At 44.6% G+C, this 25,532-nt stretch overlaps 1 protein-coding gene across 3 annotated transcripts in view; it reads left to right on the forward strand.

Annotated features, from left to right (window-relative positions):
• Positions 1-19,913, forward strand: part of WDR45B (WD repeat domain 45B) — a 31,807-nt gene extending 11,894 nt beyond the window's left edge. For 2 of the 3 annotated variants that reach the window (XM_007524450.3, XM_016188753.2), the window contains exons 3-10: positions 2,734-2,835; positions 9,485-9,572; positions 12,199-12,293; positions 15,105-15,295; positions 15,922-16,007; positions 17,342-17,443; positions 18,069-18,190; positions 18,533-19,913. In XM_007524450.3, coding sequence (XP_007524512.1) covers positions 2,734-2,835; positions 9,485-9,572; positions 12,199-12,293; positions 15,105-15,295; positions 15,922-16,007; positions 17,342-17,443; positions 18,069-18,190; positions 18,533-18,639 — 893 coding nt within the window. In that variant the 3' untranslated portion in view covers positions 18,640-19,913. The remainder of the gene's footprint in view (positions 1-2,733; positions 2,836-9,484; positions 9,573-12,198; positions 12,294-15,104; positions 15,296-15,921; positions 16,008-17,341; positions 17,444-18,068; positions 18,191-18,532) is intronic. The other variant, XM_060171692.1, reaches the window with a different exon arrangement.
• The last annotated feature ends 5,619 nt before the right edge of the window (positions 19,914-25,532 follow it).

The raw sequence follows: 25,532 nt of genomic DNA on the forward strand, positions 1-25,532 counted from the left end.
ACTCTGCAATAAAAAACGATGAGATTGGGAGTCTGGCAGTAGTGCAGAAGGTTAAGCACAAGGACAGGCAGAAGGATCCTGGTTCAAACACCCGGCAAAGCGCAAGGACTGGCTAAGCATTTGGGTTTGAGCTACCCCCCTCCCCACCTGCACAGAAGTCGCTTCACAGGCGGTGAAGCAGGTCTGCAGGTATCTGTCTTTCCCCCTCTGTGTCTTCCCCTCAATTTCTCTCTGTCCTATCCAATGACAGCAACAACAACAATGGTAGTGATAACCACAACAATGATAAAACAACAAGGGCAACAAAAGGGGAAAAAATGGTCTCCAGGAGCAGTGGATTCCTGGTGCGAGCCCCGGCGATAATCCTGGAGGCAAAAAAAAAAAGATAATATTGTTTCCTTTGGGACAAAATGGTTGGAACTGGATTATGCTTAGTGAAATAAGTAAAAAAGATGAAGACAACTACCTGATAGTTTCACTCATATGTGGAATCTAGAGATCTGATTTACATAGCTCCCCCCCCAAAAAAAAATTCCAAACAAAACAGAAGCAAGCACTCTTTTTAAGACTTGTGAAAGTTATTGTTATCTTTGGGAGCTGGGTGGGTGGGGATATAGAACTTTGATGTTGGATATGGCATGGGATGTTGTGATTTTACAATCTTGTGATAAAGTATTAATAAAAAACCAAAATTACTTGTATATAAAAAAGTGCTTATTTGAAGCAGTGAAATCACACATTTTCAAGACTCACCTCTGAAAAAATAGGGAAATGTTATTGTATTAGTGATTTAATTAATGGTTGACAAGGTTATAAGTTAAGAGGGGTAGAATTCCATACAGTTCCCACCACCAGAGTTCTGTATCCTATCCTATCCTCTACATTGGAAGGTTTCCTTTTATTATTATTATTATTATTACTTATTTTCTCTTTTGTTGCCTTTGTTGTTTTTTTGTTGTTGTTGTAGTTGTTGTTGTTGATAGATGGGACATAGAGAAATGGAGAGAGGGAAAGACAGCGAGGGGGAGAGAAAGAGAAGACACCTGCAGACCTGCTTCACCACTTGTGAAGCGACTCTCCTGCAGGTGGGAAGCCGGGGCTCGAACCATATCATTAACGCCAGTCCTTGTGTTTTGCACCATGTGCGCTTAACCTGCTGTGTTACCGCTTGACCCCATCCTCTCTTTTTTTTTAATCTATTTATTTATTGGATAGAGACCGTCAGAAATTGAAGGAAGGGGGAGATAGAGGGAGAGAGACAGAGACACCTGTAGCACTGCTTCACCACTTGTGAAGCTTTCTTCCTGCAGTTGGGGACCAGGGGTCCTTGTGCACTGTAACATAGGCGCTCAACCAGGTGTACCACCACCTGGCCCCAGTTTCCTGTTTGTTTGTTTGTTTGTTTGTTTATGGTGATGCAGGGATTTGAACCTGGGACTTTGGGGCCTCAGGTATGAGAGTTACCAAAAGGGCCATCATTAAAGTTTGCCAGTCTCTTGCCCTTGTCCAGTTTTTTTAGTCTTTTTTTCTGACAAAGAGTGATTGAGGGGAGGGAAATAGGGAGTAGTAGAGGAGGGTTTAGGTCTAAGTAGAAACTATTTGATTAAGTACTTTATGTTGTCTTTTATTCTTTTCTCTTCCCTTTTTTTTCTTTTTTGGCCACCCAGGGTTATTGTTGGAGCTTGGTGCCTGCACTACAAATCCACTGCTCCTGGAGGCTATTCTTTCCCTTTTGTTGCCCTTGTTTACTGGTTGTTGTTGTTGTTAGTGCTGTTATTGTTGGATAGGACAGAAAAATCGAGCAAGGAGGGAGAGAAAACTAGACACCTGCAGACCTGCTTCACCACTAGTGAAGCTACCCTTCCTGCATGTGGGTTCTTCTTGTAGCGTTTGCCCTTCTTCCGTAGCCAGTCAACAGCGTCAGGTTGAGCCTGATGTAAAGTTTTGAGACCTCCTTTGAATCTGGAGAGGTGGCAGTCGTTGACTATGTGGGTCATAGTCTGTCTGGAGCCGCAGGGGCAGTTCGGGTCATCTCTGGCTCCCCAGCGGTGGAACATAGCGGCGCACTGGCCATGGCCTGTTCGATAGCGATTGAGGAGGGCCCGATCATAACGTGCTAGGTCAAAGCCGGGTTGACGCTTGCAGGGGTCTGTGATGAGGTGTTTGTTCTTTACCTCAGCTGACTGCCAACTCTGTTTCCAAGCTGGGGCCTCAAACTGGGATCCTTACTCCAGTCCTTTTGCTTTGTGCCGTGTACGCTTAACCCTCTGTGCTACTGCCCGACCCCCATGTTGTCTTTCCCCCCCCCCCCTTTTGTTGCCCTTGTTGTTGTAGCCTCGTGGTTATTATTATTACCATTGTGGATGTTGTTCGTTGTTGGATAGAACAGAGAAAAATGGAGAGAGGAGGGCAAGACAGAGGGGGAGAGAAAGATAGACACCTGCAGACCTGCTTCACCGCCTGTGAAGCGACTCCCCTGCAGGTGGGGAGCCGGGGGCTTGAACCGGGATCCTTAAGCCGGTCCTTGTGCTTTGCACCACATGCGCTTAACCCACAGCGCCACCACCCGACCCCCCCATGTTGTCTTTTTTTTTAGGTCTATTTGCTTGCTGCACTAATTGTCTAAGTTTGTTCACTACAGACCATTGCACACTTTTACTTTAAGGCATATTTAAGGTTTTTTTTTTTTTATTTTAAAAAACACGAACTAATAACTTTTTAATATCATTTCAGAATTCCTAGAAGGAGGAGTTGGTCATGTGGAAATGTTATTTCGTTGCAACTATTTGGCTTTGGTTGGTGGTGGAAAAAAGCCAAAATACCCTCCCAACAAAGGTATTGTATATATTGTATAATGACATGGTAATGTTGTGAACATTTTTTTAAATATTTTGTTTATTCCCTTTTGTTGTCCTTGCTTTTATTGTTGTAGTTATTATTGTTATTGATGTCATCGTTGTTGGATAGGACAGAGGGAAATGGAGAGAGAAGGGGAAAATGGAGAGAGACAGACACCTGCAGACCTGCTTCACTGCTTGTGAAGCGACTCCCCTATAGGTGGGGGCCAGGGCCTTGAAGTGGGATCCTTATGCCGGTCCTTGCCTTTTGCACCACCCAGGCTTAACCCATTGTGCTGCCGCCCGACTCCCAGCTTTGTGAACTTTTATATACATCTGTGTTTCTGGTGTGGTGGTAATAAATTTCTTTCATGGTTGCTTGTCTGAGAAACATTATCCTTGTTGCATAGAATTTTTTTTTTTTTGGTGGAGGTCATTTTTATTCAGAACTTTGAGTATGTCCTGCCAGTCCTTTCTAGCCTTCAGAGTTTCTGACAGGCAGTTCTTTATAGGTGGCTGTGCTTTTTATCTAGATGCTATTAATATTCTCTCTTGTCTTTGATCTTTGCTATTTTAAGTTATGGTGAACTCAGGTTTACATTTATTTTACTTGGAACTTTTTGGACTTCCTAGAGCTGAGGTTTTATCTCCTTCAGTTTTGAGAAATTGTCAGCTAATACCAGCTAATACTTCAAGTAAGAATTCTGGCTGAGGGAGTCGGGCTGTAGCGCAGCGGGTTAAGCGCAGGTGGCGCAAAACACAAGAACCGGCATAAGGATCCCGGTTCGAACCCCGGCTCCCCACCTGAAGGGGAGTCGCTTCACAGGCAGTGAAGCAGGTCTGCAGGTGTCTATCTTTCTCTCCTCCTCTCTGTCTTCCCCTCCTCTCTCCATTTCTCTCTGTCCTATCCAACAACGACAACAACAATAACAACTACAACAATAAAACAATAAGGGCAATAAAAGGGAATAAATAAAAAAAAAAAAAAAAAAGAATTCTGGCTGATAAGGGACTGGTGCACCCATCTTATCTTGTTCAAGGGCCTGAGTTTGAGTCCCCGCTCCCTACCTGGTGAAGCAGGTATGCAGGTGTCTCTCTTTCTCCCTCTATCTCACCCACCCCTCGCATTTTCTCTTTGCCATATTAAAATATTTTTTAAAAGGACAAAATGGCCACCAGGAATGGTGGATTTGTGCTCCCGGCACTCACCCCATCAGTAGCCCCGGGTGCAATAAATAAAGATTTCTGGCTGATGAGATAGTTCTCTTGGGAAGGTTAGAAAGTCCCTTAGCTCCACAATACTGCGGAAGCTTTGGTACTGTGGTGGTTCTCCTTTTGTCTTTTTCTTCTTTTCTATCTGAAAGGCAGTCCATAATGATGAAGTGCTGATGAGGACAAAGAAAATAATTCTCTCTCTCCTTCTGGTCCCTCTAAAGTGGATATTGTTTCTTATGTTACTGTCCCATAGCTTTCTCACGTTATCTTCATTTGTTCTAGTTCTTTGTTGTTGTTATTTTTGCTTTTTATTTATTTATTTATTTATTTTAATATTTATTCCCTTTTGTTGCCCTTGTTTTATTGTTTGTCTCAGACTCCAGCCTGGCAGTGCGTTGTTTTAATGTTGTAGTTATTGTTGTTATTGATGTCATCGTTGTTTTTGGATAGGACAGAGAGAAATGGAGAGAGGAGGGGAAGACAGAGAAGGAGAGAGAAACAGACACCTGCAGACCTGCTTCACCTCCTGTGAAGTGACTCCCCTGCAGGTGGGAGCCGGGTGTTCCAACCGGGATCCTTATGCCGGTCCTTGCGCTTTGCGCCACGTGCGCTTAACCCACTGTGCTACCACCCGACTCCCTGCTCTTTATTTTTTTATTTTTTATTTATTCATAAGAGAGATAAGAGGAGAGAAAGAACCAGACATCACTCTGGTACATGTGCTGCCGGGGATCAAACTCGGGACCTCATGGTTGAGAATCCAATGCTTTATCCATTGCGCCACCTCCCAGACCACCCTGCTTTTTATTTTTATGGGCCTCTCCACTATATTTTATAGATCATGTACTGTATATATTGCTGATTTCTGTTACATATTTTTATATTTTCTCTGGATTTGTTGAGGTTTTCTCCTACAGTTAAACTTGTCTCAGTGAGCATTGTCAGGATCATAGCTTTGAAGTCTTTAGAAGGTGTATATATATATATATATATATATATATATATATATATATATATATATCTGTTGAGTTTGAGATTTTATTCAAGCTGCTCTCTTGGTTCAACATTGTGGGTATTTTTCTCTGTGTTCCCATTGTGTTTGGTTCTCTGTGAGAACCAGGGCTATGGGCCTGGGTGTGAGCAGGCCAGGCTCACAAGTGCCTGTCTACAACTATTGTATCTGTGTTTCACCAGACCAGAAATCTGAGACTGCAGGTGTCTTACAGACTGGGTGGATGGAGCTCTTCTAGTTCTTGTTCCCAGAGTCAGTTGCTGTGGAAGCTGAACTTCAGTATTGCTGCTTTCAAACTGTAGCTATGGTTCCCACATGATTTATAGCTCTTATTCTCCCTCCCACTGCTGTCAAGTTGTAGTACTAGGCTGCCATTCTGCCCCTGTCTCTTCACTGTGGCTTATTGTCTTTTGGAGTATAGAGGCAGGATCGTAGGTCACAGGACTATGGTGTCCTGAACATAACAAAGAGTGGGCTAGGCCACAGCAGCAGGGTACAGTGCTGGGCTAGCTATGTGGGGCGGGACCAGAGTAGGGCAGTGGGTGGCCATTGAGGAGGGACTCTGTGACCTAGGCTTTTGTCATTCCTTGTCTGATCCAAGCTCTCCACCCCCTCTACCCCCCTTTTCCCCTTCTTTCATTTTTTAAGAGAGCACTGATCAACTCTGGCTTATGGTGGTTTGGGGATTGAGCCTGAGACTTTGAAGCCTTAGGCATGAGAGTTTGCATAACCATTGTATTATCTGACCCAGCCCTTCCAGCTCTCTCATTCTTTTTGTTTTTTGGCCTCCAGGGTTATTGTTGCTGGGGCTCATGAATCTGCTGCTCCTGGAGGCCATTTCCCCCCCCTTTTGTTGCCATTGTTGTTGTAGCCTTGTTGTGGTTTTTATTGTTATTGTTGATGTCGTTCATTGTTGGATAAGACAGAGAGAAATGGAGAGAGATAGACACCTGCAGACCTGCTTCACCGCCTGTGAAGTGACTCCCATGCAGGTGAGGAGCCTGAGGCTCGAACCGGGATTCTTCCTCTGGTCCTTAACCCGCTGCGCTACCGCTGACACACACTCTCTCTCGCTCTCGCTCTCGCTCTCGCTCTCGCTCTCTTTTGCCTCCTACGGCCACTTTTCAGTTTTTTGGATAGGATAGAAAAATTGAGAGAGGAGGGGAAGACAGGAAGGGAGAGAGAAAGACATCTGCAGACCTGCTTCACTGTTTGTGAAGTGACCCTGCAGGTGGGGAGCCGCGGGCTCAAACCGGGATCCTTGCACTGGTCTTGCGCTTGGTACTTTGTGCATTTAACCTTGTGTGCCACCACCTGGCCCACTCTAAGCCTTTTTTCCCCCCACTGATGTTTTTTTTTCCTTTTCCTTCCAGGGTTATTATCACTGCTTGTTATTGTTATTATTGTTGTCATTGCTGTTGGATAGGACAGAGAGAAAATCTAGAGAGATGGGGAAGCCGGGAGAGAAAGAGAGAGTTTTCATAATCATTATGTTATTTGACCCAGCCCTTCAAGATCACTCTTTCTTTTTTTTTTTTTTTTTGCCTCCAGGATTATTGCTGGGGCTCAGTGCCTGCACCATGAATCCACTGCTCCTGGAGACCATTTTTTCCCCTCTTTTGTTGCCCTTGTTGTTGTAGCCTTGTTGTGGTTATTATTGTTATTGTTGATGTCATTCATTGTTGGATAGGACAGAGAGAAATGGAGAGAAGAGGGGAGAGAAAGATAGACACCTGCAGACCTGCTTTACCGCCTGTGAAGTGACTCCCCTGTAGGTGGGGAGCCAGGGCCTCGAAATGGGATCCTTGACCTGGTCCTTGCACTTCATGCCACGTGCACTTAACCTGCTGCACTACTGCCCGGCACCTCGCTGGTTTCTTTTAATTGATTTAATAATGATCATTAAGACCGTAGAATAAGAGGGGTAGAATTCCACACAGTTCCCACCACCAGAGTTCCGTATCCCATCCCCTCCATTGGAAGATTTCCTTTTCTTTATCCCTCTGGGAGTATGGACCCAGGATCATTATAGGGTGCAGAAGGTGGAAGGTCTGGCTTCTATAATTGCTTCTCCACTGGACATGGGCGTTGGCAGGTCAATCCATTAAGATATAAAGCAGAACAAATCGTTTAAATTTTTAAAAATATTTATTTATTCCCTTTTGTTGGCCTTGTTTTATTGTTGTAGTTATTGTTATTGACGTAGTTGTTGTTGGATAGGACAGAGAGAAATGGAGGAGGGGAAGACAGAGAGGGAGAGAAAGATAGACACCTGCAGACCTGCTTCACCGCCTGTGAAGCGACTCCCCTGCAGGTGGGGAGCCGGGGGCTCGAATCGGGATCCTTACGCCGGTCCTTGCACTTTGCACCATGTGTGCTTAACCTGCTATGCTACCGCCCAACTCCCTTTGAGGTATATTCTAAGGGGCTCATGGCTTTACTTATTTTTGCCTGAGCCTGACAACGGGCATGCAGATAGGCCAAAGGCGCTGTCTGGGAAGGGTGTCAGAGTTGGAAATAGGACTAAAAAGGTGGATCAGGGAAGAGAGTAGCTCCCAAATATGGAAAAAGTATACAAAAATATTTAACTGTAAACCCCATCGATTTGATCTGGCACTTACATTCTGTAGTCATTGCCAGGAAGATTCTAGGCTGCACTCATTGTAGGACCCGTCTTCCTCATGTGGCAGAGTATGTTGACTTAACTTCCCTCCAGAGAATGGGGCAGTCCCCACCAGTGTTGACCCACATTGAGGGCAAAGTCCTGTGGAGGCCTACAAGAAGGTCCACTATGCTGTTCCTTATGGAAATGACCAGCAGATGACCAGCGACAGTGGGGAGAGGGATCTGCTGAGACTTATAGGCCTATCATGTCTATGTGGAAATCCTAGGATTCCCTGACTAGATCCCTGAAAGATGGGGTGGCCTGGTAGTGGCCAAAGAGCCATCACTGCAGTATGCCAGTCTCTTGCCCCATCCAGCTTTTGTAGTCCTTAACTTGTCTGCCAAGGTTAGCCTCCTCCAAGCCCTTTTTCTATGCAGTGTTTACCATATATGTTGTGGACTTGCTGTTTTGAGCAAAATTCTTAGCCTTATTTTCGAATGGTTATAAAGATTAACCTCTTAAACAGTTTGACGTTATTTTATAATAAACAGTAATTCTTGTAGGCTGGTGTTAATTATCTCTTGGTTTGAATTTAGATCATTAAATCCATCCAGGCAAAACTTAACACCTATGTCTTGGCCTCAAAGGCTTGTGTTGGTCATGGTGCTGGTGACTTCTGCCTTCGGTCCCCATGCCCTGACTTTTGAGGGAGCTCACTTTCTCACTCCTCAGCCACTTAGAAAATACATCATCAAGACGAAAAGATAGGAAATGATTGGATGCTGGAGCCCTTGCTCCCCACACGTTCTTCACTTCTTCACTGTGGCCCCACCAGCATTCTTGTCCTAGAGGTCCTTTAAATCATCCTGTCCCCTGACACTTGCCAGTCCGTCCTAATAAAATGCTGCATTGCGAGCTTGATGGTTCCTCTGGATTTGAAGAAGACAAAAACAGGCTTCTGTGATAGTGTGCAGTACAGAAACCCCTGGCCCTGGGGTTTTATCCATCTTTTCCACCAAGTTTGTCTCCCTCTTTTAAAAAAATCTTTACTTATTTATTATATAGACACAACCAGAAATTGAGAGGGAAGGGGGAAATGGACACTCGAAGCTTTCCCCTTGCAGGTGGAGACTGGGGACTTGAACTGGGGCCTTGTGCATTGTAACGTGTGCTCAACCAGGTGCTCCACCTCCCTGCCCCAACTCAAGGTTCTCTCTAACTCTTAGTAACTATAGTTGAAGACTAGGAACAAGTAGGGTTGGCAGAGGAAGTGCAAGCCTGTGTCTGGGCAAAAATGGTTGCTTGCCTGTGTTTTTGACCACACTGTTCAGGAGAGCCAGCAGACTATCAAAGGAGGAAGGTGATCTGGGAAGGGATTAGAGGTAGGGGGTCAGCAACATCTCTGCCAGGTCAGGTGTTTTTGAATGAATGCCCCCTTCCAGAAGTGCCCTTAACTATCTCCTGTTTAGAACTTTGTTCAAGGGAGTCAGGTGGTAGCTTAGCGGGTTAAGCACACGTGGCGCAAAGTACAAGGACCAGTGTAAGGATCCTGGTTCGAGCCCCTGGCTCCCCACCTGCAGGGAGTTGCTTCACAAGCAGTGAAGTAGGTCTGCAGGTGTCTATCTTTCTCTCCCCCTCTCTGTCTTCCCCTCCTCTCTCCATTTCTCTCTGTCCTATCCAACAACGATGACATCAATAACAACAGTAATAGCTATAACAATAAAACAAGGGCAGCAAAAGGAAATAGGTAAATAAATAAATAATCTTTTTTTAAAAAAAGAGAACTTTGTTTATGAGTGCTGTCTGATGTTTCAGTGATGATCTGGGATGACCTGAAAAAGAAGACTGTTATTGAAATAGAATTTTCTACAGAAGTCAAAGCTGTCAAATTGCGCCGGGATAGGTAGGTTGGTTATCTTCTTATTTATTTTTTCTTCATGCTGTGCTAGAGAATGAACCCAAGACCATGTGCATGTGTGATGCCACTGAGTGACCTCTGTGGTTCTATGGCTCTCTTGTGTGGTGCTAGGGCTCAACCCCAGGGTCTCATGCACAGAAAGCTCCACTGGGTGAGGTGTCTACCAGCTCCTCTATTTCTTAGTAATTGGGGGCCACTCACCTGGCACAGTGCACACTTTTCCATGCATGAGAACCAAGGTTCAAGCCTGCCACCACTTGGGAGCACCAAGAAGTGCTATATCTTTTCTTTCTCAGTGCCTGTCCCTGTCTGTCTTTGTCTAAAAAAAAAAAAAGGAAAACGTGTGTCGGGCGGTAGTGCAGTGGGTTAAGCACACGTGGCGCAAAGCACAAGGACCAGCATCAGGATCTTGGTTCGAGCCCCCAGCTCCCTACCTGTAGGGGAGTCACTTTACAGGTGGTGAAGCAGGTCTGTAGGTGTCTGTCTTGTTCTCCCCCTCCTCTCTCCATTTCTCTCTGTTCTATCCAACAACAATGACATTAATAACAGCAATAATAATAATTTCAACAACGATAAAACAACCAGGGCAACAAAAGGGAAAAAAATGGCCTCCAGGAGCAGTTGATTCATGGTGCAGGCACTAAGCCCCAGCAATAACCCTGGAGGCAAAAAGAAGAAGGAGAAGGAGAAGGAGAAGGCGGCGGTGTAGCGCAGCGGGTAAGCGCAGGTGACACAAAGCACAAGGATAGGCGTAAGGATCCCTGTTTGAGCGCCTGGCTCCCCGCCTACAGGGGAATCACTTCACCAGCGAATAAGTAGGAACAACAATAAACAAGGACAAAAAGAGGGGATATATATATATATATTCTTCATATATATATGAAGAAGAAGAGTTTGCTTTGAGCAGTGGAATTTGCTTGTTCGGAGCCCCACATTTCTTGATTGTTGAGACATTTGAAAGTATGTAGAAATAAACTTTCTACCCCATTACACACTGCTTGGTTCTTACTCTAGATGGAATATATCATAATAGTATATCTTTTTTTAATATATAGTATTTATTCCCTTTTGTTGCCCTTGTTTTATTGTTGTAGTTAATTGTTTTTATTGATGTTATCTGTTGTTAGATAGGACAGAGAGAAATGGAGAGAGGAGGGGAAGACAGAGGGGGAGAGAAAAATTGACACCTGCAGACCTGCTTCACCACTTGTGAAGCGACTCCCCTGCAGGTGGGGAGCCAGGGGCTGGAACCAGGATTATTATACTAGGATTATTTGTGTCACGTGCGCTTAAGTGAGGGTACTTGTTCATTCATTAGTTCCAGCCAGGAGCTGTTAAGCCTGTGCTTCCCTGGAACCTGAGCTAGGCCCTATCTGTAAGAGAAGCTCGTCCAGGAATGATTTTGGAGGCCAGGACATGGTTCACCTGGTAGATAACATACTTTACTATGTGTGCAGATCTGAATTTGAGTTCTCAATCATCACATGGGAGTACCACAAAAAAGAAGCTTCACAAGTGGTGATGCAGTGCTTTGGTTTCTCTCAACTTCTGTCTGGGGGGAAAATGTGTTGGGAGCAGTGGAACCATGTAGGCGTGAAGACCCAGTGAAACCCTGTTGCCGAGGATAGGAATTTTAAAGTTGAACAGGGCGAAAGACTTACATGCTTGAGGAAGTCACGACTCCATTTCCTATACCACCATTAGCTAGAACTGTGCAGTGCTCTGGTTAAAAAAAAAAAAAGAAAGAAAAATTGGTGTATTGCACAAAAGTAAAGAAATCTGGGGGTGGTGGGGGAGTATTCACGTCCTTGAACATGATGGCTGAGGAGGATTTAGGGTGGGGATTAAAGTGTTACGTGGAAAACTGAGAAATGTTAGACACGTGCCAACTACTGTATTTTACTGTTGATTATTAATCCCCCCAGTAAAGAAATTAAAACTTTGTGGGGGAGACAGCACACTGGTTATGTGATTCTCATGCCTGAGACACCAGAGTCCCAGGTTCAATCCCCAGCACCACCATAAAACAGAAATGAGCAGTGTTTTGTTTAAAATAATAATAATAATAATAAAGAATAATAGTTGTAACTTTCTTAAAAAGCTATTATATATCTAATTTTTTTTTTTAAAGAACATTTCTTTTGTGTGTGGCCTTTGGAGTGTTTCTAAACTGAAGCTTCAAGACAATAAGAACAGTTTGAAACTATACACTATAATCTTAGAATCTTGTGACTTTAATTTTTTATATACTTATTTATTTCCCCTTTTGTTCCCCTTGTTTTTAATTGTTGTTGTAGTTATTATTGTTATTGATGTCGTTAGATAGGACAGAGAGAAATGGAGAGAGGAAGGGAAGACAGGGGGAGAGAAAGATAAACCTGCAGACCTGCTTCACCGCCTGTGAAGCGACTCCCTTGCAGGTGGGGAGCTGGGGAGCTCGAACTGGGATCCTTCCACCGGCCCTTGCGCTTTGTGCCACATGCGCTTAACCCACTGCGTTAATGCCCAACTCCCACAATCTTGTAACTTACACACACACACACACCCTACAAGATATTTAAAGTTTTGCCTTTGGTGAGAGGAATTCTGAGTTCATGTTTTTTCTTTCCAGAATCGTAGTTGTTTTGGACTCCATGATTAAGGTGTTTACATTCACACACAATCCCCATCAGCTACATGTTTTTGAAACCTGCTATAACCCTAAAGGTAAGACACTCTGGAGGAGTGATGTGGAATGTGGCTGCAGACTTGTGTGCTGGGCATCCTCTTGTGTGTTGGATTATTATCTGAGCAGTATAACTGGGGAGAAGATTCCCCTTCATATTCCAGACATGGGTGCCTGGGAGAATCGGCTTCTTCATTCAGCACAGTGTTCTAACTCCTCCAGTCCAACCTTCAGCGTCTAGTAGTTCTGGGTCTCACCTGTCAGCATCGTGGAGGGGGGTGGTGTGTGTGGCCTATTTTACAGTGTTCTCATCATTTGGAAGCTCTGTGGTGGGCCCTGGAATCCATGCTTTATTCAGTTCTGAAGTCTTCCCTTTATTCTTCTGGAAAGAGAACTGCTTGTTATAACATCACCTTACTTTTTTTTTTTTTTTTGGCATCCAGGGTTATTGCTGGGCTTGGTGCCTGCACCATGAATCCGCTGTCCTAGAGGCCATTTTCCCCCTTTTATTGCCCTTGTTGTAGCCTTGTTGTGGTTATTATTGTTATTGTTGATGTTGTTCGTTGTTGGATGGGACAGAGAGAAATGGAGAGAGGAGGGGAAGACGGGGAGAGAAAGATAGACAGACACCTGCAGACTTGCTTCACCACCTGTGAAACGACTCCCCTGCAGGTCGGGAGCCGGGGGCTTGAACTGGGATCCTTCCGCTGGCCCTTGCGCTTTGCGCCATGAGCACTTAACTCACTGTGCTACTGCCCGACCCCCTTTTTTCTTTTTTCTTTTTTAAACTCATTTGTTTACTTATGAGAAGGAATGAGATCACTCTGGCACGTGTGATGCTGGAGGTTGAAGTCAGGACCTCATACTAGTGTGCTACCTCCTGGACTGTAACCTTTTATTTATTTATTATTTTTAATTTACTTTTAGAGAATGAACCCATGCACGATACTACTAAGTAACTTTCCTACTCAGTTTTCTTTCTTTTTTTTTTTTTTTTACCAGATCACTGCTCAGCTCTGGCTTGAGACTCTTTGCATAACCATTATGCTATCTCTCCCCTCCCTTTCTGTTTGTTTCCCTGAGCAGAGACCAGTGCTTCTCCATCATCCATGGGGCTCCCATGTAGTGATGGGAAAAAAAGCTAGAGCCATGTCCATATGAGCTATCTCTGGGCACTTCACCTTAATTTCTTTTAAAAAAAAATTCTCCTAGCATTGTTAAAATTTACATAAAACTCACTTTAAGCCTAGTCACTATAAATACTTGTATTCGTGTTTCTGTAGTTAAGATAAACCTTCACCCTCGTGAGGGCTCAACCCTGCTGCTTAAGGTAAGAAACTGCTTGACTGGCACACGATGGTGCTGGGGACTGAACCTAGGACCTCTGCTGCACTATGGCTGTACTGTCACTCAAGAATTGTCAGGCCTTGCCAGTTTCCATTACATGAGAACCTAAAACCCAGGTCTGAGAACAGAGATAGAGTAGTGTTTTCTTTGTTTTAGACTCTATGTCACAGAGGAAGTACTAGTGAAGTCAGTCAAGCATCTTTTCATATGCTTATGACCATCGGTAAATAGTCTGTTTTCTTCTAGAAGTTTAATAACTAAGCTTCATGGCCGTGAGCCATCTTTTTTAGACAGAAAAGGAGAGACAGAGATGGAGGAGAGAGGGAAAGACACCATCACACTGAAGCTTCTCCCAGTGTAGTGTAGGCCAGACTTGAAACCAGGCTGAGAACCCAGGTTCAATCCCCCGGCCCACCTGTAGGGAACATTTCACAAGTAGTAAAACAGGTCTGGACTCTATCTCTCTCCCTCTCCCTCTCCCTCTCCCTCTCCCTCTCCCTCTCCCTGTCTTCACTTCTGTCTTTATCCAGTAGATAATCTAGAAGAAGCTGGGCTGTGTGAATGGCAAAACAGTCAGTTTCCCAGATAAAATATCTTTCAACTTATTTTTTCAAGAAAGTATTTCGCTGCTTTAGAACCTTTTCCTTCCCATGTAGCTTTCACCAACAGCTTGATTGTTTCTTTAGAAAAGCCTGCAGAGATTATTTGGTGATTACACTGATGTTTAGATGACTGTCAGTTCAGCCTTGGCCTCATGCAGCCCGCCGTCTATGAACTCTGGCTTTCCTTTGCTGTGTGCTAGAACTTCTTACCTGTCTGTTGTTAATTAGGTTGTCAAAAAAGTCACGACACATTTTCACATAGAAAAATATGTTATGACTTTTATGATGGCCCAATAAATGTATTCCTAAGTGTTTCTTAAATAGGCTATAGTTGGTGGAATCGTTTTTTTGTTGTTGTTGCTTTGTTTTTGAAATAGATTTATTTGAGAGAAGAGAGTGAGAATGGAGAGAAAAAGAGAACAGCATTGCTTAGCTGTGACTTAAGGTGGTGCCACGTATTGAATCTCTGACCTCTGGGTCTTCAAGCCAGTTGCTGTTTTTACAGGCTGAGCTGTCTCCACAGCTGTGTAAGGTATTCTTTAGATTTTGCAGTATTACATCCCAGAAGATGGACCTTAACTACACTTTCCAGTCATCGGCAGCTTTACTTGACCCTCTCATCTCCCCCCCCCCCTTTTTTTAGAGATTTATTTGTGTATGTGAGAGAACTTTGGCACATGCAGTGGCAGGGCTCAAACTCAGGGTGTAAGCTTTGTTCGCTGTGCCACCTCCCACACCAATCACATACCCTTCGTAATGAAGAGATTTCATGGTTCTGATACGAGTAGAAACGCCTGCACACATTCTTTTCCTTGGAGGTCAGGGGACAGGTTTGGTTATGGAACTGCAGGGATTTAGAGGACAGTTACGGGTGCTTCATGGCTTTTCTCTGTCCCTGTTTAGGCCTCTGTGTCCTGTGTCCCAATAGTAACAACTCCCTCCTGGCCTTTCCGGGCACACACACGGGCCACGTGCAGCTCGTGGACCTGGCCAGCACTGAAAAGCCGCCCGTGGACATTCCCGCCCATGAGGGCGTCCTGAGCTGTATTGCTCTCAACCTGCAGGGAACAAGAATTGCAACTGCATCTGAAAAAGTAAGTGCAGGTCTCTCCTCTTCTGGGCAAGTGCCTCCCAGAGCTGCCTCACTGCTGAGAAATCAGCACTTCCAGAGGGCCTGGGTTCTGGGGCTCTGGACCATCAGCCAGGGTGACATAGGTGTCCCCAAAGTATTTGGTGGTGGGTCATCTTTTCTGGCAGAAGAATTACAGACTTTTCTAGGCAGCATGGAGTTGAGATGTCTGTTCTCTGGGAGGCAGAGGGTGGCTTCTCCTGGTTTTGATGGGGCCAGCACCCATGTGCTTCACACTAATGTCCTGCCAACACCTGCTGCTGCTACACTGGAGGGAAAAGTTGTTCAAGCAGTTTGGGAAAGGGTTGTGTGGCACGGATGGGTTTGTAAGTAGAAATCATTTCAGGTAGTTAAAAAGTTGTCAATCTCTCTCTCTCTCTCTCTTTTTTTTTTTTAGATCTTATTTATTTATTTATTTACTTAAGAGAAGTATAGGAGGAGAGAGAGAGCCAGACATCACTCTGGTACATGTGCTGCCGGGGACTGACCACAGGACCTCATGCTTGGGAGTCCGATGCTTTATCCACTGTGCCACCTCCTGGACCACAAAAACCCATCTCTAATAATGAAACACTTCACTCTTTTTCAAAGGGGACCCTTATAAGAATATTTGACACTTCATCAGGGAATTTAATCCAGGAATTAAGAAGAGGATCTCAAGCAGCTAATATTTATTGGTAAGAACTCATGAGGGGCTGTTGGGGAGTTTCTGTGATTTTAATTTTTGTTTTCATTATTTGAACAGACACAGAAGTAGAAAGCATAATTACTTGCCATTAATGCATCACCTGGCTTTGGTGTTTACAGATACCTTTCAGTTTTTGGTTTTTTTTTTTTTTTAATATTTAGTCCTTTTTGTTGCCCTTGTAGTTATTGTTGTTATTGATGTCATCATTGTTGGATAGGACAGAGAGAAATGGAGAGAGGAGGAGAAGACGGGGGGAAAGATAGACACCTGCTTCACTGCCTGTGAAGTGATCCCTGCGGGTGGGGAGCCGGGGGCTCGAACCAGGATCCTTCTGCCGGTCCTTACGCTTTGCGCCACGTGTGTTTAACCCGCTGTACTACCACCCGACTCCCAATATCTTTCAGTTTTATTTCATTCTTCACTTCCCTTCAGCATACTTGTCTTTAGTGTTTTAAGGCAATAGGATCTTGTTTCCTGTGTAGCTAGTTCACCTCTGTGAAACAGGGAGGGTTCTGACACCATGTGGCTGGTCTCTGCTGGGCAGGATTTCATTCTTTTTTTTTTTTTTTTTTGGATAGAGACAGTCAGAAATTGAGAGGGAAGGGGGTGATAGAGAGGAAGAGAGACAGAGAGACACCTGCAGCACTGCTTCATCACTTATGAAGCTTTCCCCTAGCAGGTGGGATAGGATTTCATTCTTGCCTCCCTTGTGGGTTGGAGCAGTGTCAGGTCTGTGATATAAAGTATACCTGCACTGGGAGTCGGGCAGTAACGCAGCGGGTTGGGCGCACACGGCACAGAGTGTAAGGACTGGCGTGGGAATCCTGGTTCGAGCCTCCGGCTCCCCACCTGTCTTGTTCTCCCCACTCTCTGTTTTCCCCTCCTCTCTCCATTTCTCTCTGTCCTATCTAACAACGATGACATCAACAACAACTACAACAACAATATAAAAAATCAAGGGCAACAAAAGGGGAAAAAAAGTATACCTGAACTGTGAATTCAGCGAGAATGGCAGTGGGGTTCTGCAGTAAGTGTGTAGTCTGCTCTCAGGGCCTCTCCAGCCAGGCAGGTGCTCACCCAGCCCATGAGCTGCCCTGTTCCAAAGGGTCTGTGCGTCTCGACTGCAGGAGCCCATCTTTCTTGCTGTCCTCCTGCCCCGCTGTGCACCTGAGGCTGTGCTGGGGAAGCTGGGCTTTCAGTTGTATTCTGAGTGCCGTTAGCTTCTAGAAAGAAGTAGGTATGGGAAGATCTGGGCTTGTATTGCTTGCTGGGATATTTCTTAGCTGTGGCAGGTTCCTCTGACAATCTGGTTTCTCTCTGCAGCATTAACTTCAATCAGGACGCTTCCCTCATCTGCGTATCCAGTGACCATGGCACAGTGCACATTTTTGCTGCCGAAGATCCTAAAAGGAATAAACAGTCTAGGTAGGTTTCCAGAGTTGGAAGCACTAGCTGTGGATTTGCAGTGTTAAGGCACCATTGGGATCTTTTCCATCTCTTGTTTATTTGGCTCTTGGAGAAATCTGTGCATGTTGCCCGATGCTGAAACAGAGCCAGTTGTTACTCTTAGCTCTTTGGCATGTATCTGAAGAGCCAGGCCCTTTTCTCGAGATCTTGGTCCTAAGACCAAACTGTCCTTGCTTCCTGTGTTCAGAAGATGAGTGGCACTAGAAGCCAGTTTTAGTGGTTTCTGAATGTTTTACAAAGCCAGTTAAAGAAGCATGATTTTTTTTAATGTAAAATATGAAATATTTAAGGCTGGCAAAATAACTCACTGGATAGTGCAATGTTTTTGCTTTGTGTGCTCTGCTCAGGTTAGAACCCTGACTCCACTGCATTGGGGGGGGGCTTTAATGCTGTGGTTTCCCCCCCCTTCCTCCTCCTTCCTTTCCCTTTCTAAAAACTTCATCCTGAATAGTGAAGCCCTGGTAATGTGCATCACTCCCCCGGAAAACACACACACACACACACACACACACACACACACACACACGTCTTTTGGACTTGGCTGAGTGATGTGACCGTATCTTTTTCTTCCTTGTCCTCATAGTTTGGCATCAGCCAGTTTCCTTCCGAAATACTTCAGTTCCAAGTGGAGTTTTTCCAAGTTTCAGGTTCCCTCAGGCTCTCCATGCATTTGTGCCTTTGGAACAGAGCCCAATGCTGTCATCGGTAAGTGACAGTGACCCTTCTGTGCAGTGCCAGCTCTAATAGCTGCCCTTTCCTCTCTCCTAGGGGTACCATGTGCCCCTCTGGCATTTGCCCTCCAGGTTTCCTGGGTAAGTGCTGGGACAGGTTGTTTGGTGCCTGAACTGATGACAAGCAGGGTTTCCCTATGGCTGCCACCCCTCGGGCAAGGCTGAGCATGTGCCCCTTTCCGTGAGGAAGGGAGCTTTTCAGCACCCTCAGATTTCTCAAGAGCTGTACTATGTGCAGCTCAGCTGAATGAGGACTGCTTGGTTTTAACTGTCGGGAGAAGCAACATATGAGTAAACTGATCTTCTTCTGTCCCAGCGATCTGTGCCGATGGCAGTTACTACAAATTCCTCTTCAACCCCAAGGGGGAGTGTATCCGAGATGTCTACGCGCAGTTTCTAGAAATGACCGACGACAAGCTGTGACTTCGCCAGGAACATGATCAACACCCATGGCCGTTGCCCCCAGAGCACTGAGTGTGCCCCTCAAACTCCTGGGGCTGGTGCCAGCGCCCTGGGCCCTGTGGGTGACAGGCTGCAGGGACTAACTGGGAAACCTTGGTTGAAGCCATATGTGATGTCTGTTTCCTGAGCATGGCTTCCCCCTTTCAGTATTAAAGAAGTGTCACCAAGGCATCTTGGACACTCTGGTGGCTCTGAACAGCTGTGCTGCTGGTGGCTTGTTACTTAGTTCAACTGTGACGCTGGCTTTCGTGGTTCCACCCATCATCATACCTGTAGTCAGGAGCTCCGCACTTAGGGACGGGTTTGGGAAAGGGAGGGAAAAGTGAAGCTTGCTTTTGACAACAGACTCCGTCATTCTTACCGAGTTTATAATGGGGAAAGGAGCAAGTTTGTCAACGTTCTTACATTATATATACCAGATTTTAAGCAGAATCAGTACCAGCAGCTTGCCTTAGAATAGAAGGGACTTGATCCCTTCTCCCATCTGAACACTAATAACAACCAACACACTTGTGTTCTCAGACACAAGGTGGGCATTTCCTTTGTGAGTCTGAGTCCTGGTCTTCTCGTGCCTGGTCTGCCCTGTTATTTGGCTGTATGTGCTCAGTGCTAGGTCCAGTCTTGCTGTCGGAGCTGTGAGAACTGAGGCAGTGCCCTGCCAGTGATAGAGACTGTGCACTGCCCATAGTGTCCTGGTGAAACTCCCTGTTACCTGTAGGGAACAGTCAACATGATTTTAAAATTGGTGACAGGACAAAGTATCAGTGTCCAGGCCTGGAAGGGAGCCCGTCACCATCTCAGACAGTGCTGAGCTGTGCAGCGCAGTGTGTGGCCTCAGCCTGCCCCCCACCATCTTCACCCCAATATTGATGAGGATAGTTGCACACTAACATTTTGAGAATGAAAGGCACATGACTTTTTTTTTTAACGTTTGGTAACTAAAATAGGTTATGATTTCTATATTGTTAGTATTACTTTTGAGGTATATATTTTTCAGTTCGCTTAAAAAATAAAAAACTTAACCATACGGTTTTGATTTCAGGTTGCAAACATTTAAAATCTACAGCCACAAGTTCTCAGTTTTGCCAGTTTCTTTACTGTCATGTAATCAGCTAACTTTGTGAATTTCAATGTAAGTTATGCATGTTACTTTTACATGTATTTAATCATGGCATTTAATTTTGCACAATTATTTGTAATGTTTCTTTTAAATAAAATTGACTAATTTTGTTGTACTCTGTCAAGGGAAGTGGAATTTTGTGTGGGCAAATCTCAGTTCCGAGTCTGGTGTCAGGAAGCCCAAGGGAGTCCTGAGGTGTCGGGAGCAGGCCAGGAGGGGTGCAGCCTGGCATTTGTATCACTGTATAGTTTCTGGTATTGATTTGTGATAAAAAAAAAAATATATATATATATATATATATATATATATATTTTTTTTTTTTTTTTTTTCCCCCATTGGTCCTGTTTTATTTACCATAAAATAAAAAGGTTGACAGGGAGGGGCATCCATTGCTAGCAGCACTACCTGATTCTGCAATGTATTGTATAAAAAACCTGTTCAAAATCATCCCTCTCGCAGGATTAGGAATATAACAGAATCAGAGTAGATGCCTCCCATTCATGAGCCCAGACATTTTCTCCCCCACCCCCAACATGAACATAAAGATGAGAGAAAATTTACCATGTTACCTGAGAGAAAACCACTTTGGAAAACCCCACGCTAAAATCTATGAATGTGTCCTGACATAGTTCCAACTCCCCAAACATGCTAATCTGTGCTTTGTAATTACAGCCTTTGGAGGTAGAAAGTAAGTCTCGTGCTTCACTGGGATAGTAGAATGACTAGGCTGAGGGTTTGCATGCTTGAGGTTTAATAGACATTAACTACCACCACTACTGCCATGACCATTTTCACTAGAACCAAGCTCTGAGCACAATCTCTAACCTATGATGGAGAAAAAGAATTTCTCCATTGTCTAGTAAGGTTGAATACTTTGGAATGTGTTTTCTAGCCGTTTGTAATTATGTTGTAAATTACTTATTCCTGTCTCTGCCTGTTTTTCTGTTTGTGTATTTTGTCATTTGTGAGATTTCTTTTTTTATATAATCACCATTTGTTGTCTACACATACACACACTCTCACTCTGAATGTTTTCTCTTTATGCGTATTTTGAACTTTTATGTATTTATCAGCCTTTTTCCTTTATGGCTCTGGTATTGTTTTCATGATTAAAACATTTCCATTGATACAGTTTCATGGGTTTTGTTTTCATAGTTCAACCTGAAAGGAATTGAAAGCATGTCATGAGGTGAGTCTTCTCTTTCTCCTGCAAAGATGGTTGGCACCAATCCAGTGCCAGCCTGGAATTCAGTTCACTAATTGGCCTGATCTCTTACCTGGGTTAGCACTGCTACCCTCTCTTCCCCAATTGTGACAGGAAAACCAGAACATCACTCTGCCATTTGATGTAGTCCAAAGGGATCAAACCCTGGGCCTCATCACAACGTAGTATGCATATGCACTGGGTCACCTCCCTGGCCCCATATTTGTTTATTCTTGAGTTGACAGAGTTGATAGAATGTGGAGAGAAACTACAAGACCTTTTCTCTCTATGTGTAAGAACTTTTGTGAAGTATAGGGTTTTTTTTTTTTCTTTTTTGTGTCTGTGGTAAGATTTAGTAATAAGAAAGGAGAAGGAGAGCCAGAGCATTCCTCTGGCACATGTGATGCCAGAGATTAAATTGAACACCTGATGTTTGAGAATCCAACACAACTACATCTGGTTTTGTGAGCTTGGCATGATGGGACTAGAATTTGTAGCATATAAATGTAACACTTTTAGCAAGTTTTTGAAATTTAAACTGCAGTTTAGAAACCAAACTATTCCATTACCTCTCCTTTGGGAATTCAAGTACAGGAATATAAAACACCTTAGGTGTGATCCCATTCACTGGTCATTGAAGTTACGAGTATTTTTGTCTGTATTGTGTGGGCTTTTTTTTTTCATTTTCTTTATTTACTTATTCCCTTTTGTTGCCCTTGTTTTATTGTTGTAGTTAGTATTGATGTCGTTGTTGGATAGGACAGAGAGAAATGGAGAGAGGAGGGGAAGACGGGAAGAGAAAGACACCTCCAGACCTGCTTCACCGCCTGTGAAGCGACTCCCCTGCAGGTGGGAAGCTGGGGCTCCAACTGGGATCCTTATGCCAGTCCTTGCGCTTTGCTCCACATGCGTTTAACCCGCTGCGTTTACCGCCTGACTCCCTGTTTTTCTTTTTTCAAATAAAACTATATTGACTAGATTACAATACTATTTAAATTGTTGGGAGTAGAGTCTCCTACCTCTATTAGTCTGTAAGACTCCCCACACCACCAGAATTCTAGTGCCATCTCACTACAAAACTGACCGCTCCCCTTTTGTCCACTACCACCTCTTTAATAACCACTATATTCCTTTCCATGTCTGTCATTTTTGTAAAAAGCAAGGTAATGTATGCACTCTGAAGAGAAATCAGTATCACTTATTTTTGACTTTTATAAGTTTGAAGATTTATTTGAAAGAACCAGAGCTTTAGCATGTGTGTTGTCAGGGATTGGATTCAATTTATGAACTGACATTTTTTCCTCCAGATGGAGAGAGCACAGAATCTCCATCTCCAGATGGAGAGAGCCCCCAAGTGCGGGTGGGCTGGAACTTGGACCTCAAGCATGGCAAGGCAGGTGCCCTTGCGGGTGAACTCTCACAGGCCCCTAAATACGACAATCTCTTTCTGATTTAAAGCCTATCCCATGGGCTCTATGGGCTTTATATTTCAACTTTATTAATTATAAAAATCTTTTTTTTTTTTCTGTGCCTGCAAGATTACAGCATTCTTGACTTTTTTTCTCCTTTCCACGTTAGAGAGGAGTGACATCATAGCACTGCTGCACAGCTTCCCCCTCGACTGCGCCCGTGAGTCAGGGACTTGCGCTGGGCCCTTAACACAGGTAAAGTGGGAGGGAGCTATCCTGGCTAGATCTCAGCTAAACTATTTTTCCCCCCACCAAGGCTATCGCTGGGTCTTGGTGCCAGTACTACAAATAGACCACTTATGGTGGCCATTTCTACTTTTTCTTTTTTCTTTATTTAGTTTGATAGCATAGACAGAAATCGAGAGAAATGGGGAAATAGGGAGACAGAGAGAGAGAGAGACCTGCAGAATTCACCACTTGTGAAGCTTCCTTCCTGCAGGTGGGAACTGGGACTCTAAGCTGTGTCCTTGCACCTGGTAATTTGTGTACTCTACCAGGTGAACATGCCTGGCCCCTGGCTAAAAACTTTTACTTGGTCATGGGAGCATTTTTCTTTACAGAGTGTACTCAAATAATTTCTAATGTGAACATCTGGGTCTTCTCAGAATAAGGTACTAATCATATTTATTATGAGTGTGGCTTGTGTCATGTGTCTGGTCCTTCTGAGTTATATCCTGGACACTGTAAGTGTTATGTGGTAGATGCCGTATTCTGTTAGTGCTCCAGAATATATATATTTCTTATTTGATAGACCAAAGAAACTGAGTGAGAAGGGGAAGCAGAGAAGATGACAAAAAGACACCTGCTGAACTACTTCATCACTTGTAAAGTTTTTCCCCCTGCAGTGGGGGGGGGGGGGGGCGGGGCTTGAACCTAGGTGCCTGCACATGGTATTATGTGCACTCAACCCAGTTCACCACTGCCCAGTGCAGTTAGAGATATTTGTGTAATTATTTAACCACACTGAGCTCGAACTGCATGCCCAGTGTCCTCTGGTGTGTGTGACAGGGCCAAGTTCAGTTTGGTTCAAATGAGACATTTGAAGGATGAAATGGCAGAGGCTCACTTTCAGGTTCTTGCTGCTGGAAGGAGTTGGCAATTTTGTCTTTTTTTTTTTTCCTGCCTTGATTTCTGACTGTTCAGTCAACTTTGCGGTCCTGAGATAAACCCCACTTGTCTGCAGTGTGTTATTCTGTTAATATTGTTTATACTTCTTCATTGGTGGTGGTGGGGAGCAGTAGCAGAAGGTTCTAAGAAAGCAATCAGAGCAGGTGGTGGTGCACTGGATAGAGCATGTGCTACCATACACAAGGACCCCAAGTCAAGTCCTCGGTCCCCACCTGCAAGGAGAAAGCTTCACAGGTGGTAAAGCAGGATGGCAGGTAACTCTCTCCCCTATTTCCCCCTTCCCTCTCTCAATTTCTGTCTCTATCACAAATAAAGAAATCAGAGGGCCAGGCAATGGTGCACTCCATTGAGTACACACACAGGACCATGAGTGAGGACAGGGCTTGGGCCCCTGTTCCCCACCTGTGGGGTTGGGGGGCACTTCATGAGTGGGAAGCAGGTCTGCAGGTGTCTCACTGTCTTGTCTCCCTATTTCCCCTTCCCCTCTCAATTTCTGTCTTGTCAAGTCAAATAGAAAAAAGGAAAAGACAGTGGCCAATGGGAGCAGTGGACTAATAGAGCAGGCACTAAGCACCAGGCATAATCCTAGTGACAAAATAAATACGTAAATAAATAAATAAATAAAGCAGCCATGCTGGAGAAGTTAGGCAGTGTCCTCCGTTTGCAGAAAACTGGAGTTGTTTGGAGTGGCACTATAACATTCTGCTGGCAGGGCTGCTTCTGTGACTGCTGTGACAGCTGAGACAGTCCACAATGGCCTGGAGATCTAGTGAGGCTTCTTTAATGGCCACTGGGGATGGCCTTCAGTGACCAGGCGAGGTAGGAGTGCAGGCTGCACAGCCATCTGCACATAGCTTCTGGGACCAGTGGTGTGCAAGACTGAGCTACTATCCTCAGAGAAGCAGGTAGACAACAGTGTAGAGGTGTTGAGCTCCTGGTGTAATTATAGCTTCCCCCCACCTTCCAGGCAAAACATGCTTTTTTAAAGAATTGCAACAACATGGGAGTCAGGCGGTAGCGTAGCGGGTAAAGCGCAGGTGGTGCAAAGCGCAAGGACTGGCCTAAAGATTCCAGTTCGAGCCCCCGGCTCCCCACCTGCGGGGGGGGGGGGGGGTCACTTCACAGGCAGGTCTGCAGGTGTCTTTCTCTCCCTTCTCTGTCTTCCCCTCTCCTCTCTTCATTTCTCTCTTATCCAACAACAATAACTACAACAATAAAAACAAGGGAAACAAAAGGGAATGAATAAAAGTTAAAAAAAAAAAAAGGATTGCAACAACATATGCAGAAAATGAGGTTTTGTTTTTCCCTCCCCCCCCCTGGAGTTATTGTTGGGACTCTGCCTCCACAGTTCCCACTGTTCCTGACAGCCACTTTTTTCCCCTTTTTGTTTCTTTTTCTTTTTTCCCCTTTTTGTTGCCCTCTTTCTTTTATCATCGTTGTTGTTGGATAGGACAGAGAGAAATGGGGGGGGGAGACAGAGAGAGGGAGAGAAAGATAGACACCTGCAAACCTGCATCACCGCCTGGGAAGCGTCTCCCCTGCAGGTGGGGAGCTGGGGCTCAAACCGCAATCCTTACGCCGGTCCTTGCGCTTTGCGCCACCTGAGATTAACCTGCTGCGCTACCGCCCAATCCACATTTTTTTTTTTTTTTTGCAGAGCACTTCTCAGCTCTAGTTTATGGTGCTGCTTCTGATGACTGGATCTGGGAGCTTTGGTGCCTCAGGCAGGACAGTTTTTGCAGAACCATTTTGCCATGTCCCCAACCTCATTTTCCTAGTTTCAAATAGGATCTTTTTATTGTTTTAAGTATGCTTAAATATACTGTAAGTACTAAATCCATATTAAACATGATTTGAAAATATTGTCTCACACTCTGTAAGTTGTCTTTCCACTCTCTGGTCCTGGAGCTGGGACCTCAGATATGCAGGATTT

The sequence above is a fragment of the Erinaceus europaeus genome, chromosome 14 (assembly GCF_950295315.1).
Source record: "Erinaceus europaeus chromosome 14, mEriEur2.1, whole genome shotgun sequence".
NCBI classification, from domain to species: domain Eukaryota; kingdom Metazoa; phylum Chordata; class Mammalia; order Eulipotyphla; family Erinaceidae; genus Erinaceus; species Erinaceus europaeus.